General features: G+C 40.3%; 1 protein-coding gene across 4 annotated transcripts; it reads left to right on the top strand.

The window, feature by feature from the left end:
• The first annotated feature begins 308 nt into the window (after nt 1-308).
• On the top strand, nt 309-13,480 carry LOC148426590 (polyamine-transporter SLC45A4-like). 4 transcript variants are annotated; one of them, XM_088411468.1, is made up of 14 exons: nt 309-472; nt 1,515-1,787; nt 3,316-3,575; nt 6,518-6,706; nt 6,789-6,968; nt 8,463-9,121; nt 9,229-9,384; nt 9,497-9,745; nt 9,863-9,982; nt 10,086-10,185; nt 10,309-10,389; nt 10,469-10,599; nt 11,244-11,312; nt 11,684-13,480. In XM_088411468.1, exons 3-14 carry the CDS (start codon nt 3,365-3,367, stop codon nt 11,987-11,989), a joined length of 2,451 nt encoding a protein of 816 aa, XP_088267594.1. In that variant the 5' UTR covers nt 309-472; nt 1,515-1,787; nt 3,316-3,364; the 3' UTR covers nt 11,990-13,480. The 4 variants fall into 4 exon arrangements, with proteins under 4 accessions (XP_088267594.1, XP_088267597.1, XP_088267595.1 ...); XM_088411471.1 differs by having other exon boundaries at nt 9,232-9,384; XM_088411469.1 differs by lacking the exon at nt 309-472 and adding an exon at nt 665-688.
• Nucleotides 13,481-13,484: the final 4 nt, after the last annotated feature.

Below are 13,484 nucleotides of genomic sequence, written 5' to 3' on the forward strand. Positions count from 1 at the left end.
TAATAATTAGATGCACGCTATCTATTAAATAGAAACAATTTGGTGAAAGTCCCATATGGATACAAAACTATCATTTTATTTTGTTGTGCATGTTAAAGCATTGTAAATACTATCTCTTTAGCTAAACTATCTTTGCTTTTTATTAACTATCTTTTACTTTTCAATGATCATCATTTTTGTACATTTGTTTCGTGATGCGTTTAATGATTTCGTCACCTTCCGGAAATGAAACGTATGGTGACGAAACTCCCTCGCGATCCTGGCCACGCCTCTCTTTGTTACTGTGGAAACCAGTGAGGTTGAGGTGGCGGTGGGGGGGGTTTACTGTAGTCTCGAGTGAAGCGGTTAAGCGTACTCATTTTAGCTGCCAAAGGTTAGCCAAACTCGCTAGCCTAAATTGAGAGCTTCGCTGTCCACGGTATCGAAGGCGGTTCGCGGCGAAGAAGGGGCGTGTATGAAAGAACATCCTCAGGTATGTTTTGGCATCTTTACCCTTTCGTCCCTAGCGTGGAATTACTCAAGTTAGCGTTTAACTGCAGGTTAGCGTTTTAAGTTTAACGCTAGCCAATGAGTCAAAGGTTCAGCTGGACTTGAAAATGTCTTAAATGCTTTGTGCGTTACCTGCCAACCTCCTGCTTGTATTAAACGCACACGGAAGAATAAGGGGAGCATCTCGTAACATCGACAGGTAAAGACAACCTACTAAAGCATGCCCCGACTGGCTCCAACAGTTTCCACTAATACCATTCATTCCCAGGTAGGGAACATTTGTTCCCACGCTGCTCCCCGGAGAAGTGAAAATGTTCGAAATTTGAAATTTGATGCAAGTCGAGGCTTAAATACTGACATGGCCAAGTCGTCCAGTTTATTTAATGGCAGCTCATCAATGGGTTGTCAGTATGCCGTTGCAAAGCCTTAATCAGACTTTTTGTGTCATCGCTTTTGGCATACAGTCAGCTTGCTGTGATGTTTTCCTGTGGGGGCAATATCTCACTCTATGGGCCATATTTTGGGGGACACTTGCCTCACATGTTGCTCAGAGTAGAATTTAATTATCAGAAGTACTGTATACTCCTGCTGACTTTCTTGAAGATTGCACTGGTTCTGTTAACAACAAAGAGAACACATTTGAAACATTGAATTTGCTAGTCATCATTCTAATGTTCAAAGTTCCTAAGGGGCATGTTTGCAAGGTTATCTTGGGTTAGCTATATCAATACTTCATAGTTGCATGTATACTTTTCGTTCTTAAACTTATTAACTACAGCAGTCACAAGTGTCATTTGCAGCTGTGATTTAAACATAAGATACCGTAATGCGGAGATCAGCCAGGGTGTCTACTAAGCCACCATTCTGTCCCTGCGTCTTTGCTCAAAGGCTGATGGTTTATTCAGATAAGTTTGATTTGCAATCTTGCCTTTAATGGTTCATGTGGCTGCAGTAAAGACCATGTTTATGCATGTGGAAAATAATCTCAACTCTCAACATACGGTTTCCCTTCCATTTCTTTCTAGGTGGCTGCCCTTGTCAAGGAATTTATACAAGTTTTGGCTCCAAGCAGCCTTTCCTGCTGACTCGGATACTCAAAATCTTGCACAATCCAAAAGCTTCCACTGTAACTACAGTCCCTAAGTAAATCCAAAACCCAACCCTGCATACCCCTTCTGGTTTTTATAATATTAAGAAAGACCTCTGCGTCACTGCTGAGTTACAGAATCTTTTTCACTTATCAAACCTTCCGAAAGTAGGATGGATGGGATAGGATTTTCATTATCACACATTTGCAGGTAAGTGGTTTAGCTAATGCAAGCAAGAAAAATGTCTTTACAGTATGTAAACAAAATGTCTTTGTAGTATATACTACCCTGTACAGGACGTACAGTGCCTTGTGAAATTATTAGCTCCCATGAACTTACTGAAATGTTGCCACATTTCAGCCTTAACACTTTAAGCGCCAAAGTAGCAGAACAATATCAAGCAACTTCCAGTATCACAAACCATTTTCAAGCTACAACCTTTTGAAATAGTGATACGAAAATGGAATATTTTACACTATTGAAACAAAAACCCTGGTGTCTAAAGTATTAAAACATATACGGTATATTGTATTTTTCAATGAACAGGTATATTTTGGGGGAGATTTTCATAAATGAGGTACACAAGGAAAAATGCAAACCAATACAGAAACTGTGTCAAACTTTATTCAACTTGAATTTGTCATCCATACATAAGGCACACCTAATCATAAGGCACTGTCCATTTTTTGCTAAAGTTGAAGCATTCAAAGTTCGCCTTATAGTCCAAAAAATAAGGCTTTCGTGGAGAATCAGCATCAAGTAGGAGACAGTTGCAATGTGAAACAAAAGTAATGATTGTTAAAGCCGTCTGGCTTTTAAAGTTTCCTGATGACTTCTGAATGATCTAATGTTAACCTAAATCTCTGATGAATAATAGTCCACCTTATCTATTCTCAGCATGAATGCAACATCTTTGTGTTGGTCACAGTCTGTTAAGAGTATACTTGTAGGGATTGGATCAGACACAAATCTCACGAGACGCGATATCTCACGAGATTAAGCCCACGAATACGGAACAAGATGAAATAAGAATTTTGCAAGATTTGTGATATAAGATAATATTGGGAGCATTCCTAGTACTAAAGAGTTTGTGGAAATGCATACAGATCCTGTTATTTGCATTGTATGGCCAATTTTTTTCACTGTTTTTTGTCTACTGACAACATTTTACCTTCCTTTTCTCACCAACATTTTTCATGTCAGAGCAGGAATTAGCAGTGTATTCTACTGTATTGTACCTTGTTACTAAAAAAAACAGCCAAAGGAAAAATAATCTTGTGCTGTGCAGGGACAAAAAAATCTCGTGGTGTTATAATCTTGCAAGATTTTGACCCATGAGAGTTCATCTCTTCCCTGGTAAAACAGCAACACACCAGTCAGGTCCTGGATAAAGTTGTGGAGGCAACTGTTAATCACACAATGCATTAACAGTTGTGGAAGAATCAAGAATCAAATACCATACCAGTCCCCTCAACGGGACGCATGTGACGTTTGCAACATGAGTCGTGAGAAACTGTGATGTCATTTTCAGTCCACTGAAAGTGGTAACATGGCTGCCCTCCGAGATGGATTAAAAAAAAAAAAAAGCCACACACACAATTTTAGTCAGATTATTGTGTTTATGCTATAGCCTGAGTACTGAGTGATATGAATAGTTGAAGGTTTGAAGGTGAATGCGAAGCTCTTCTTTGCCGGTGAAAAGTGAAAATGTCCTTATTGTTTTTTGTATCGCTTACAGAGCCATAACCACAAATTAATTCAACAAGGAAGCGCATAGCAACACACCGATGGGAGAACTGGTTGCCTTTGGTCCGAAAAGGAAGCCAATGGAAGACAACTGTGAAAGTGAAACAGAGGATGCGCAGGAAGCATCAAGTGACAGCAAAGGCACGCAGATCCCCCTGCACCGCTGGGTAATGCACGGCGCGGTCATGTTTGGACGGGAATTTTGCTACGCTTTGGAAACTGCCCTGGTCACACCGGTGTTGCTCCAGATAGGTAAGAAGACAACGGACGACCCCTACTTTTAAGTACTGTACTTGCTATTCGAGGTGCTTAAATCGACTGGTGACTTTATTGCCCGCAGCAATCAACCACTTTATTCATTTTATTTTATTCAATCTTTTGTTTGAAGTTTTGAGAATCAAATATTAACTCTTGAGTTTGTCACATTAATTTCAGATGAGGTGAGGTTTGATTTTTATTGTGTAACATTTTATCGCATGGGTGTTCAAACCTGGTCTTCGAGGGCGACTTTCCTGCATGTTTTTCATTTTTTCAGTCCGCCAATGCCTTCGATTTAAATCATCAGGATCGTTAGCTACCTTCCACTGATCTTGCTGATGAGTTGAGCATTTGAATCGGGTGTGTTGGAGGACGCAAACATCAAAAGTTTGAGGACTGTTTTTGGACACCCATAACTTTTTTTCTTTTTCTTTTGACTTTTGTGATTGTTTTTATGTTGATGTTTGTTTTTAGAAGTGATCAGCTGTGTTGGTTGAAAGGAAACATCGAAAACAGGCTGGGTTGTGGCTCTCAAGGCCCGGACTTGGCCAGTAGTCCTTCACTAAACAGACTCGCATTGTTCTAAATTAAACAATTACAAGCATCTGCTTTTATTTTTGTAAACAATGATCACTATAGTTTGGCCTATTTTCTGATTTTTCCAGTCAAAACAAGTAAGTGAATCATAAAAAAATGTTGGTGCATTTCATGCACTGGCTATTTGGATTTTTTATTTTTATGTAATTTTTTTTTAATTTTGAAAAAAAAAAAGTTGGAAATTGAAACATGTTTTTTCAATATCCAATTCATCAAATAACAAATATCCTAGAAACTTAGTTCAAACCTTATTGGGGGTTTTGGGGATCTCAAATTAGTTTTTTTAATCTGGTTGGTGAGTGTCCTCAGAAGTGGGGAAATTTAACTGCCGAATTTACTAGAATGTCGTGTTCGTCAAAATACAGCCTTTAACTAAATCAGTATGGTCACTAACAAGTCAATGCTAGTGCATCCTTATAGTGTGCAAATACCATTTTTGACTGTTCGAACTTTATCAGAAACTCTGTTAGGTTGATAAGTAAACACTCTTGCAGTATGTTATTTAACTGCACCTATGCACTGTGTTTACTTTTGGTTCAAAGCTTATGAACAGCTCTGTTTGCACTGCATACCAGGTAACTAAGTAAAAGTCATAAATTGGCAAGGCCTCACTGTTAATTCAGCAAGCTTTTATTGCATCATTAATTTATTGCATTAACTGCTTTTAGCAGTGCCCATCTCCACACTTAAAATTCCCCGCAAGAGTAATGGGCTAACAGCAGAACTGTTTGGGAACTGGCCTGGCATAGCGGATGTGTTGCAGCATACTGTCATGTAACCTGCATGCCCAGCAATAGTTATCAGCAATGTCAATAGCAAATGGAACAAAGGCACTTTTTCCTGGTATGTCAAGAATGTCCAGCACAGCGCATTTCAGCTCCACCGTCTTTTTCCGCCTTTGCAATATTGAGCAAAAGATTAGGTTTAAAACCCTATTCATGGTGTAATGGAGGAATTTACATTTTCTAAGCATCCAGCTTTGCGGGGCTGTTTCCCATCCGCTGGAAACGCAGATGCAGTTTGTTTGTGAATTGTTGTCTTTTTCTTGGGCGTATCCTGTAGTGGTAATTTCTCCAGTGGTATGAAAACGTTTTGGTAAACAATCAAAGAAGTATGCATCCACCACAAATTTTATTTGATCAACTTTTGAGAAGAAAAGTCCTGCTAAGTGGTTATTAAAAAAAAAAAAAAAAGATCAGCCAATCTAGCCAATGTTTTTCAATGCCATGCGACAAAAGAATACATTTGCTTTTCAATTTAAGAGCAAAATAATTGGAACATGAAGTACATAATTCTAAAGTGAATTCCCAACTTTTATTTGTATGCACATGATTTAATAATAAAAAAAAAACAGACTGAAAAGATTAAGAAATACAGACTTCTTTAAAAATAATAACAATAATAGCTGTTTTTTGTTGTTGTTTTTTTAGTGGTCCTACAGCAGTATGTTAGCTTTTGGTATAATTTTTCACAGATGTTATTTTGGTGAGATTTGAGATGAATGCGCTATTTGTTGCCAAATAGTGTCTTACAATGCCTCACTTGTTTTGTTTGTGTTTTAAGAATTAGCCACCACTCAACAGTGTTGGAGTTGGTGAAAGCAAATTTATTGAGACGAATGTATACAAATTGCAGCAGCGTCCTTGCTTGCTCCCCTCCATGCATTGCAACTGTTGCTGCAAATGTGTTGACTTAAGACTGCAGAGGAAGGCCGCGTGGGTAACAAGTTCTTCCCGTGAGAACCAGCCAGTTGACTGGCTCGGAATCCAATGGAGACAAAAACAAAGCACCACTTCTCTAAAAGGGATGGAAAAACCTTGGCCGTTGTTTTGAAGGCGGCCTAATGTGAATGTGTGTACTGTAATGTAACAAAATATGTGTACTTAAACGTGGAGATCTTATGGTGGCTGACTGGTTGATATGTCTTGCAATAAGTCACCGAATAGTCAAACTACATTCATTTATGCACGGAATTATATGTGTGTCACTAGACAGAAAAAAGTTGAAGGAAATTAGGTTTAAAAAAAAAATCACAGTGGTGTGTTTGCCTACTTCAAATGCATCCCACTCAAATCTAAGTCGCTCCATGATAAAAAAATAAATTGTTGTTCAACAGCATTTGTGCCAAAGCGGCTTCACAAAGATGCCTTATAGAGTAGCAATTCATTGAAATGACACATTTTGCAAATGATGACAACTCTCGACTATTTCTGCCCTGTGATGGAGACTGAATCAGTTATAAGGTTCTTTTGTCAAAGTCAACATTTGAGCATCCTGTGACCTCTCCTTGAAGAGCATTTAATGAATGAATTGACTCCATTGTGTGTGTTTTGTCCCAGGCTTGCCTGAGCAATATTACAGCCTCACTTGGTTCCTCAGTCCTATCTTTGGTCTCATATTCACACCTGTGATGGGATCAGCAAGCGACCGCTGTACGCTACGATGGGGTCGGAGGAGACCATTCATACTGGCTTTGTGTGTTGGTGTACTCCTCGGTATGGCATTGTTCTTAAATGGATCATTAATTGGTGAGGTGAAATTTAATTACTAGAACATGTCACTCACCGCGAATAATGCCACTGAATGATGTATTATGCAAATGTGTTCCAGGCCTTTCCATCGGCGATCGTCCCAGTAGCCAGCCAATGGGCATCGTCCTCACAGTTTTGGGAGTGGTGGTGCTGGACTTTTGTGCTGATGCGTGTGATGGACCCATCAGGGCTTACCTTCTTGACGTTGCGGACACAGAGGAGCAAGATCTGGCCCTAAATATCCACGCCTTTTCAGCAAGTAATGATTTCAGCATGTGTTCACAGAACATACAAGTGAATTCTCAGCTGGTGGGTGAAGACTCATAGATTGCTCGCAGACTAATATTGAGTCATGGGCAGAGAGTCCTTGCTTTATGCTATCGTCAAAATTATGAACTGCACGCAGTAAATTATACCAGCTTGTTTAGTGGCATAACAATAGGTGGGTAACGGGTCGCCCAGCACAAGAAAGCACACGCAGGTGTACGGCACTGTATATAAACAGTCTGTCCAACTGGAAGATGGGTGCCATCTTGCAGCCCAGCCCGCATAACACACACTATGCAACAGTATACACCCGCCTCATTATCAATGTATGTTTCTTTCCCACTCCCTGAATAATCTGACATTCATCATGAAAATTGCTGGAAGACAGTCTTGTCACTGTTTTTTCTTATTTTTCCAACTACAACAAATCTCATGAAGAGGTAAACGGGTGAATCGCAGGGTAAAAATAGATGCTATATTCTGTGTCTATTTGAACATTTTTATGTCCAGATTTCTCTGTACCACACCTTGTTACTTCAACTTTTTCAACCAGAGAGCTCATCGCCTTTGATTTACTGCTAAGTTGGCCATCTGCTTTGACAACAGCTTGTAATTTTGGCCTCATAGTAGTTGCAGTTCCAGAAACAGCAAGCGGCAACCACACAGGAGAGAGAAAGACATTGGAAGAAAATTGTTAGCATACAGTACATGGATGGTGATGACACGACAGCTCATTTAAAAATATTTGTATCCTTGGGAATAGCTTTGGTAATGTGAGTGAGTTTTGATAAAAAGTAAGAAGGATGGAGATGAGAAACTGGGTGCATCAAGGGAGATCCCTTGGCAGTCTGGGACAAGAGAACTAAGAGATATGTTTGGGCACGTCTAAGTCATCCTCTACTAAAAGCTTTATCGAAGACTTAAAAAACATAAAACTACGTTTTCTCTTGAGTAAAATGATGTTATCTGCCCTCAGGACTGAATCAGGAAGATGGTTCCATAGGTGAAAAAACCTGATAGCTCCGTACTGTAACTCCCAAATGTATTTTAGCTAGCGCAGAAGAAATATGATCTCTTTTCCTGGATCTTGTTAGAACATGTGCAGTGGCATTTTGGACCAACAAGACAGTCTTTAGTTTCAAACTTACTTGAGCAACCCGTTCTGAGTGAATTATAATCATTCACACTGTTTTTTTGCATTAGCGAGCAGCAAAAAATGGCACTTAATTTTAGAAAAAATGTTTTGCTATTGGAAAAAAATATTGACACTTGTTGGGGGGAGATTCTTCCAGTTTATGGTTAAAAAAAAAAAAAAGCGCAAACTATTAAATGCTGATGGTTTCACATCTGACCAAACAAGATTTGTAAAATGCGTTGACACCCTATTACCTGTATTTTTGTTTTAAAAATATGATCTACTAGAAAGGCGTATAATGAAGCATTATGTGGCATCCAAACAATCATGCCATTGTTGTGTTCTCTGCAGGTCTTGGTGGCGCTTTGGGCTACATGCTAGGTGGTCTCGACTGGACTGGCACAGCTCTGGGCCAAGCGTTTAAGTCGCAGCAGCAAGTGCTCTTCCTTTTTGCAGCCATCATCTTCATTACCTCTGTCATATTGCATATGTTCAGTATCCCAGAGAAGCAATTTGTGGCATCCCAGCAGCTTAACATCGCAGGAAGAAGGGATTCAACCAGCCAATCATCTTACCGACTGGCTAGTCACACACCACCGCTTCTGGAAGTCATTGCAGAAGAAGACTCGCCATGCAGAGAGAACCGCCAATCAGATCCTGATGTCAAGGAACTGGACTTTCTGGCTATGGAACGAATGCGGAGTAAAAGCGATTCAGTCTTAGCCATGCCAGACACGAAAATCAAGCTGGACCCTGACCTTGACCTACAGGTCCAACTATTCTTGCCAGAGCTAACCCAAGCGTTACCAGAAGTCCAGGAAAATCTAGAAGATGTTTTCAAGCCTTCGAATCAGAGTATTGGTTCTTTGAGTCCTGGTGGATCACCTAAACCGACAGATGGAATGGTAGTTGTGAATTCTGGAGATTCTGCCTTATCTGAGCTGAAGGGTCAGACTAATGGTCCTCCTGAAGTTAGTCCTGCCTCTGAAGCCTCACACGTGAAACCAAAGGTTCATCAAGCACTTCTATTATGTCATTTATTGCATGCTCAAATGAAGGGAAGCATTTTGTTTTGAAGGAACGATAAGATGAGTGCTTTCGTATCTCTCCTGTTAAGCAGACAAAGACGGCTAATGGTGTCGGTGTCAATGTTGGCTTCTACCCCACCGAGAACTGCAATGCAAATAGAAACCATACCAACAACAAAACTTTCACTCGGCTCCTCAGTGCCACAGCGTCTCCACGGCCACACAAACATACATTCTACCGACAAGTAAGACACATTTTCGAATTGTCTTTTTTGAAGGAGTGTGAATTGTAAAACAAAAAAAAACAAACAAAAAAAACCCACTCGGAATTCAAATTGGTGTTTCCTGTTTGTTCAGCCCTCTTTCACTTTCTCCTACTACGGACGAGTGGGATCCCAGCGTCACCGACTGCGACGGACAGCCACCTCAAGCCCTCCGCCAATCACCACTTCCCGCAGTCTGAATGATCTGAGCGATCTGCAGCTGCATGCAAACAGGCGGGAGTTTCGGCTCTCGCAAAACAGTCTGTCTTCAGAAGGTTCTAGCAGCGATGGCGAGCCCAGCAGGGGCACGACAGTACGACTGCTCTGGTTGTCAATGCTGAAGGTGAAGGATAATTTAAATATTATTTCCAATGTCATCATTATCATCCCTTATGTTTATGAACTGTGTTTTTATGAAATGACAATCTTTCCTGTTCTCTTTTGGCTGTATTCTCTACAGATGCCCAAGCAGCTGTGGAGGCTGTGTGTATGTCACCTGGTCACATGGTTCGCCTATATAGCTCAAGCAGTCTTCTACACAGATTTTATGGGACAAGTCATCTTTAACGGTGACCCCAAGGTACACACTCACTCCAGTTTGCAAACGGCTTTAACATTGGGTACATGTGTGAGGTTAATTTAAGATGATGTTCACTTAATCTGCATGAATATTGTTTTCTCAGGCACCGTCCAATTCCACAGAGTTCCAGAATTACAACAGTGGAGTCCAGATGGGGTGCTGGGGCCTTGTGGTTAATGCGGCAACTGCTGCTGTTTGCTCAGGTATAAATGCACAAGTACAAATGAACATTTCAAGACAATAATTGACTCCGTTATCACCATGATGTCTCTAATCAGTGATACAATTACCCTTCCATCTTATGTGTCTGTTGCTTTTTCAACCAGCCATCCTTCAGAAGTACCTGGATAACTTTGACCTGAGCATCAAGGTCATATACATTGTGGGAACTTTGGGTTTTGCATTAGGTGAGATTACGGGACACAATGAACAGCGGAAATCTGATAGCGTCGCCTACATACAGTATGTGTGCCTTTCTAACCTTAGGAACTGCAGTGATGGCTATCTTTCCAAATGTATATGTTGCCATGGTGATGATCAGCAGCATGGGTATCATCTCCATGAGCATGTCCTACTGTCCTTATGCCTTACTAGGACAGTATCATGAAATTAAAGAGGTACTTACCGCATCCAAAGTTTTTAAAAACGCATGTACAACAGTGCCTTGAGATACGAGTGACCCTGTCTTTTTTGAGCAGTAATTCATTGGTTGGCTGAGGTGCAGGTGACTAAACTCCCTTCACAAGTGGCATTTTGGCAGATGGAATTTGTAAATATTGTTCAAAAAGAGCCCTCAAGCTGCTCATTGCTACACACAAGTTGACAAACTAAACATAATACAAAGAGAATGACATATTACAACAACATAGCCTCCACTACCTGAATGCTAACTTAAATGGGAAACGTGGCAGTTTTATTCATCTTTAGGTGATGGGATATTGAGCACAAATATTGTTAGAAACCATGTAAAAACTACTTCCCAAGCTTACATTTCTAATCCTTGGCTAATTTTAGTGCCATATATATATATATGTTAAAAGTAGGTGAGATGTTTCAATAAACCTTATGTGAACTGTACATTTGTCTGTCAAAACAGAAATGGATGAATGGCTTTTTTCCTCAATACGAAAAGATGATTTCAGAAACAAGCATTTTGAGTTAATAAACCTCGTATGTCTCGGCACAACTGTCTCATCACTAAACAGAAAAACTGAATTTGCTTGATAATGTTAACATTCTCTTCTTTCTTGGTTTTTGGCAGTTCATCCACCACAGTCCAGCAAACACTAAAAGAGGTTTTGGGATTGACTGCGCTATCCTATCTTGCCAAGTGAGTTAAGCCCATTACTGTTATTCCAACGTGAGGAGCAACCTCAAAATTCACTAGCAATGAGAGTGTTAGCTTATTTATTGCCAGCCTCCTAAAAGAAGATGTTTGATATCTATAGCTGTCAGTGGTAGTGAATGAGTTTAAGACAATGCTTCTCAATTCTCTTTTGCCACGTGAAAATCATTTGAAATTCCAACTAGGCCTTTCTGAGGAAACATGGTGAACATGTAGTTAGCACAGTCCCGAGGTTCTTGGATTCAAATCTTTACTCAGGCTGTCTTGTCTGCTACATTCCAACCGTGACCTCATTGAAGACAAGTGCTAGAAAATGGATGGATATTCCAGGCCATTTAATGTTTGTATGTTTCCAGGTGTATATAAGCCAGATCCTGGTCGCATCGGCGCTGGGAGCGGTCATCGAGGCCATCGGCAGTGTGCGAGTCATTCCAATGGTGGCGTCTGGCAGCTCCTTCCTCGGCTTCCTTGCCGCTTGTTTCCTGGTTATTTACCCCGACGAGGGGCCGGAGGGCTCAGGCAAGGATTCCAGGGACCCGGAGTTGACCTTTTTGGCAGTGGAGCCGGGCCACAATGAAGACCATGGTGGTGAGAGGTTGGCTCTGCAGAAGCTGGCAGACAGAGAAGGCCTTAAGAATACCGAAAAGAACTCAGTCGTTTGAACATTACACAAGTGTTGTCGGAAAAAGACTTGAGGCTGAGATGGAAACATTGGAAAAAAAATAAGCACAGCATCATAGCGGGGATTGGATTTGCACAATGTTGTCTCGTTTGTGTGACGAGTGTGTTCTGCACGTTCCATAGCTACCTCAGTCAAACAAGTTCATGTGGACTAGATGGGCTGTACCAGACAGGAAGTGCATTTAGCTAACTTCTAATATGGGAAGCACGCATAGCACTTTGTGTGTGTCTCATTCCTGAACTGGTGATGCTGCAGTATTTTGTAATGCCTTCAAACTGTATCACTGATCGCAGTGCTGTGCTCTCTTAGACTGTGACGCCAGTGGCATTTAATCGCATCGAGAAATGATACAGGATGCCAATTGTACACATTTTCAACCGCAATTTTCCTAGCTCACGAGCACACCTTTGGGAGTCAACTTCTTATGACTGACCCATCTCTCTAAGATTGTTGCCATTTTTATTTATTTTTGTTTTACCTCCCGTGGTTTTTAATCATATGTTGGGATTAGTAGTAGTAGGGATTAGTGCCCTTTAAATAAGAATTAGGCTAGTCTTCCAGCCTGAGAAAACCTTAACACCACAAAATATGCAAGGTTATTCAGGAGTTGTAATTCTTCTATGCAGTCTGATAAGTTACTGTAAGTGCCTTTTAGTGCTGAAGGGTCAAAGTAGGCAAAGTGGTTAGTTTTTAAGTCATAATTTGAGTTGTGAAACTATTTACACAGCAAACCTCATAGAACTCAGGACATGATGGCGATTAATATTTGAAGAGAACAGCAGATTCCTTGCTGTGATTCACCAAAGGACTTTGGTTTGTTATCCTGCTGGTACCAGTGGCACGTTGAAGCCTCAAACAGGGTGTGTCTTTTTGTGTGTGTGTGTGTGTGTGTGTGTGTGTGTATGTGAAAAGTTTGGATTTTTTTGTGCATGTCAAGACCTTTTAAGGTTTGTTACCTGCGTTCCTTTCAGTTTTGAATTGAAAGTTAATCCACCAGTTTGGGGTGGTTTTCTTTTTTATTTTTTTTTTGCTGTACAGATTTTTCTTATCAAAGATTTAAACTGTTTTCAAAACAAATACTCAAAAAGGATAAACCCAACTAAAGTTGTCTGTCGTTTCTGAACAACACATTCCATCTGGACACATTCGGGGCCTCCTTTTTGTTTTGACCACAGTAGGGAAAAAAGTGATGGTACTCTCCTTATTCAACTGTTGTCAGATAAATTGTGCAGATGATAACAGCGGATTATTTATTTATTTATAGAGAATAGGTATTAAGAAAAAAAAAAAACAAGCGAATTGTTTGGGCCATGTTTTGTCAATCACAGTCGACAATCACGGAAAACCATTTATACACTAAACCATTTAAAGAGGAATATAAACTGTTTACTTTCACATCATAGTGGACGTCTAACTACTGCTTGCTTCTGTGTCAATGAATCATGGGAAATAAATTTCAGACCAAAGGCAATCTT

Source organism: Hippichthys cyanospilos, chromosome 3, assembly GCF_059441005.1.
Source record: "Hippichthys cyanospilos isolate Australia breed blue-spotted pipefish chromosome 3, RoL_Hcya_1.0, whole genome shotgun sequence".
Taxonomy (NCBI): Eukaryota; Metazoa; Chordata; class Actinopteri; order Syngnathiformes; family Syngnathidae; genus Hippichthys; species Hippichthys cyanospilos.

Coding starts and splice junctions, on each gene's coding strand:
- LOC148426590 (XM_088411468.1), top strand. CDS start 3,365: ATGGGAGAACTGGTTGCCTTTGGTCCGAAAAGGAAGCCAATGGAAGAC. Junction 6,969..8,462: donor TATCCACGCCTTTTCAGCAA/GTAATGATTTCA, acceptor TGTTCTCTGCAG/GTCTTGGTGGCGCTTTGGGC. Junction 10,390..10,468: donor AACTTTGGGTTTTGCATTAG/GTGAGATTACGG, acceptor TTCTAACCTTAG/GAACTGCAGTGATGGCTATC.